General features: G+C 47.3%; 1 protein-coding gene across 1 annotated transcript; it reads left to right on the top strand.

Moving 5' to 3' along the window:
- Window positions 1–2,765: 2,765 nt before the first annotated feature.
- On the top strand, window positions 2,766–3,461 carry CABS01_16960 (uncharacterized protein; the record flags this gene model as incomplete). Its single annotated transcript, XM_060550288.1, has 2 exons — window positions 2,766–3,039; window positions 3,088–3,461. 2 exons carry the CDS (start codon window positions 2,766–2,768, stop codon window positions 3,459–3,461), a joined length of 648 nt encoding a protein of 215 aa, XP_060400271.1.
- Window positions 3,462–4,106: the final 645 nt, after the last annotated feature.

Genomic DNA, 4,106 nt, shown 5'->3' on the forward strand with positions numbered 1-4,106 from the left:
AAATCAGAAATGATAGGCATATAAAGGGAGTTAAGGGATGTGACCATGAGGTAAACACCGACCTAGGTTCGCCGCGTGACTCTCGGCTTGGTTTGATATATTCAACTAAAGCTTTGGATATACGACTGTCATCGGATTAGTAAAGCGTGTATATCTGAATCAAAAACAACTTGTAGAATTTTGGCAAAGATAAGTGTCCTAAGACGACTATATTCGGTTATCATATCTAGGAACTTGAGGCCAAATGGAATAGCTCGAAGAGGTCATCTTAAAACACCGCCCCATTGTCTTTTTCTCTTTAATAGCATGAGATAGGTTGCCCTGTTCCCCGAGTCTTTAAGCTATAGCGAGAAAAATTGAAGTGAGATGAGGCATCGCACCATGGATGAAGTAGTTGACGTTGAAGGAGTAAAGAGAAGAAGCAAAGATCGTTCCAGCGTTCACGTGTTTTTCTCGTTGTGTGCGACAACGGCTGTGTTATTACCGGTCATGCTTGTTCCAGGCAAGCGTTTGTCTTGCTCATAACAGTATTGATCAACAGCAATGTTTGTGACCGTCTTATAAGTTATGAGAAGATATCGGATCTTATGACGCCGATCTAGGGATGAACATCGCCAAGCTATCCCGGTTGTCTTCGTTCAAATGCACGTGCTCGCAAACCGCAAACCCACGATAAAATGAATGAAATCGATTGATTGCGCCTCACCCTCCGTATCAGGCAACGGACGTGCAAAGAAGGTAGAAATTACTGTTGCGAGATCCGAATTAGATATGTGCCGACACGTATGAAAAGTTTTCTGATCGAGCGGCCTTCTGTGTATAACCGGACCAACACAATTTTAGAAACCAATAGCATTTATTGGAAGAACCAAGTATGCCATTACTGATATGAGTTTCTATCCTGCTAGGCTGTTGCTCCCTTCCTGTCGCATTGCTCATTACCGCTGAGTAGACACCAGAAGTAACTCTGTTGGTACATTAGCAGAGTGATTAAACTGGCTAAAAATGTCCTACTAATAGAAGGTAGCTGCTCTTGAAACATCCGAACGTGTCGATATTGCCATGATCTTCTGCCAAGGTTTTCATATGAGTCGTTTCGGCAACGTCCCTACCCCCAGGCGAGCCCATTCAATTTTCACCAAGAAGGCCCGCCTCTTGCATAGGCAGACACATGTTATTGTACTGCCCAAGAACTTTACGTGGCGCAGGACTGATGGAAGCCGCCTCTGTGTGTAGCGGACCTACTTGCGTTAAACTTAAGTACATGTCCATTCTTATGAGTTGCTTTTGAACGTGATAACCCGAGACGAGTGGGAAATTTACTCCTTCGATCAGCCACCGTGATATGTACGATCAGAGATCATACGCTCCTCTGATCGAGGCTGTTTCGGGCTGATCGAGGAGGCATCTTGTGTTGCTTTGATGGATGTTGGTGGTTTCCTTTGAAGCACCGCACCGCCAGAGTCCTCTTTACCCTACACTCTTTCAGTACCTTCAATGAATAATAATATTTGCGGCATTCGTTGAAGTGATTATTCATATGCGTAACTGAGTTATTGAAGTTGTGTATTCAATATGACTTGAACCTTGAACAAATTGAACTAGCTATCTAGCTACTGCAATAACGCCAGATTGTGGCTGTACACCGCAGACCAACACCGACAATGACAGTCCCCGAGAAGTAGATGCTGTAAAACGGTGACAAGTATATCTGGCTTCGATGCCGCATTTGACTAGAAGAGCTTTTGCCAATGACTGAGAATCGCATCAAACGCTTTAGCAAGCGATGGCAACGATGGCAGTGCTGCCTTCGCAAGAGGCTTGATGGGTATATGGGTATGTCCAGACCGACAGAAAACTACACCGCCACGTCAGAAATATCCGTTGCAGGCGCTGTATCCTTCCTCGTCTCGTTGTTGGTCAACATCCCGCATCATGTCCGCCTTCAACGGCGATTTCGGAAATCAGCAGGAAACAGCGTCTGTGGTTTTTTGGGGGAATTTTTTGGGTGTCTTTTTTTCATCATGCGAAGCTATGCGTAGAGGTTGTGCCCGCACGAGATGCATGCAGTACTGGTGATGACTTCACGCACTCAATGTCTTAGTCAAAGTACCCGTAGGGCTTCCGGGCACAACCAGTCCTTCTGGTGCATCCTAAAAGTAATTTCTGTTGGTGTCAGGCAGTCGTTCGAAACAACACAAATGTAGATGATAAAGGCTGGCATTCAGTTGGCTCCAAACCGCACAAATGCGCAAAGTGACTTTGGACACGCTGCAAATCCGCTGCGGAGCAAGATGCGGCCACCCACGGTGCTCTCTGAGGAAGTGAGCCTAGGGCCTGGGCGGTGACACGGCACTAAAATGGTTTTCCTACCTCACAATTGCGCAAATTGGCGTTCGACACGTTCTCAGCCCGCTTACATGTTAATCAGACTCCTCAATCATATGCATGCCAGCCTGCTTTGCTCTTAAATGCTTCATTACGTAGAACATCACGCTGATGAATTTACGACACCTTGAAGCTAGATATTCCCATCGAGAAGATCAAATACCATATTCACCAAATTTTCCAAAGTTACCATTAGCAGAAGTATTGCTGACGGCCTTTGACAAAGTGTCACGTGTCACCCACACATTCAATCAGACGGAGACTCGGTAGAGGTTCTTTTCTCAGCGGTCGCATCAGGTTATTCCGCCACGCAAGATGCTGTGCCCCTCGACGGAGATTTGAAGGCTGACACTTTCACGTCGTTAGGACAACATAGCATGCCAATACATACGTGTTCGCCCGACCAACGGCTGCGGCAGCGATTGCCACAACAAAGACCTAGACCGAGAAGCAGGCCCCAAAGAAGTCCAGTTGGAGATGATGCCTTTCATGGTGTAGCACCGGATTTCGCATTTCCAGCTCTGTCTTTGCTTTGGGAAAACCCTTCCAACAATCCGGGCGACCCAACTTTTCGTCTCGCCGATACAGGCCCCTGGTCGGCTGATTTCTCCTACACCATAGGTTTTCAGCCCAGCAGTTCCCACATTGATGGTTAGTCTCTAGCCCGTTGAAGTGAATTGTACTGAAACCTATCCTCAGACCCCCTGAATGGTACACTTCCTTCCCATGAGACTGTGCAGAATGCAGAACGCCATCAAGGTTGGGATACTCCTTATTCGAAGGGCATGATGCCGCAGATTGCTCTCTCCGAATTTATGATGAAAGACTCTCATTCATTGTTCTGTGAGCCAGTCACTCGATTGGAAACATCGTCTTACTTCCTGAATCTCAAGACGCCGACAAATCAGGGTGATCAGCTGACGACAAAGCACAATGACTGTGCATTTACACGGTTTGGTAGTCTACAAAGCGATCAGAGTATGACTCCTAGCTCCACGATTTTGTCCGGCTGTGAGAACCTAAGCACTAGACTGCCATCACACTTAGAGGGCTATCTAGGCGTAGCAGGTTGAATGGTACCGCGCATATTGGTGGGGCAGACTTGGAAGGCGCTATTCGCTGATGCGGTATGATGTTGGCGCCTACTGAAAATTGCCAGATCCTCAGCGTGATTGTGCACTAGTAGGCAATCCACAAGGCAGACCGCCTGATGTTTTAATTCCCTTGCATTGCTTGCAATGCTACTCGTAAGAATCCAGCAGCGCGCAAACCAATGGCCGTGCACATTCCACCCTTGGAAGAAGTGATTCCTATCCTCATACACAGGCACGCACGCTCGTGGCTAGACACCCGTCCGCGGGTGTTGTAAAATTTGCCCAAAGAAAAGAAGAAGCCCCTCTCCCCCTCCCCTTGGCCATATCACGCCGTGACTACAAATGCTGTATGTGATGAAGGGAAGCGTAAAGAACCGATGACAACAAAAGAAAGAGGGAACAGCAGTGATACTCTCTCCAGTCTGTAAGGGCGCCAGGGAATATGGCAAATGGGAGAGGATCGACCTTGGACCGTGGAAAGATTTTCACAAAGTATCGCAGATGTGCTTGCGTTTGCACCGACTATTCTCAATGGCAAAGCGCAGAAACCTATCTGAGTCGGCGGCTGCATGAGCTCTTGTGACAGCTATCGCATGCCATCCACTAAGAAAGGGCTGTTTGGCG

The sequence above is a fragment of the Colletotrichum abscissum genome (assembly GCF_030869225.1).
Source record: "Colletotrichum abscissum strain IMI 504890 chromosome Unknown Scaffold_223.1, whole genome shotgun sequence".
Taxonomy (NCBI): Eukaryota; Fungi; Ascomycota; class Sordariomycetes; order Glomerellales; family Glomerellaceae; genus Colletotrichum; species Colletotrichum abscissum.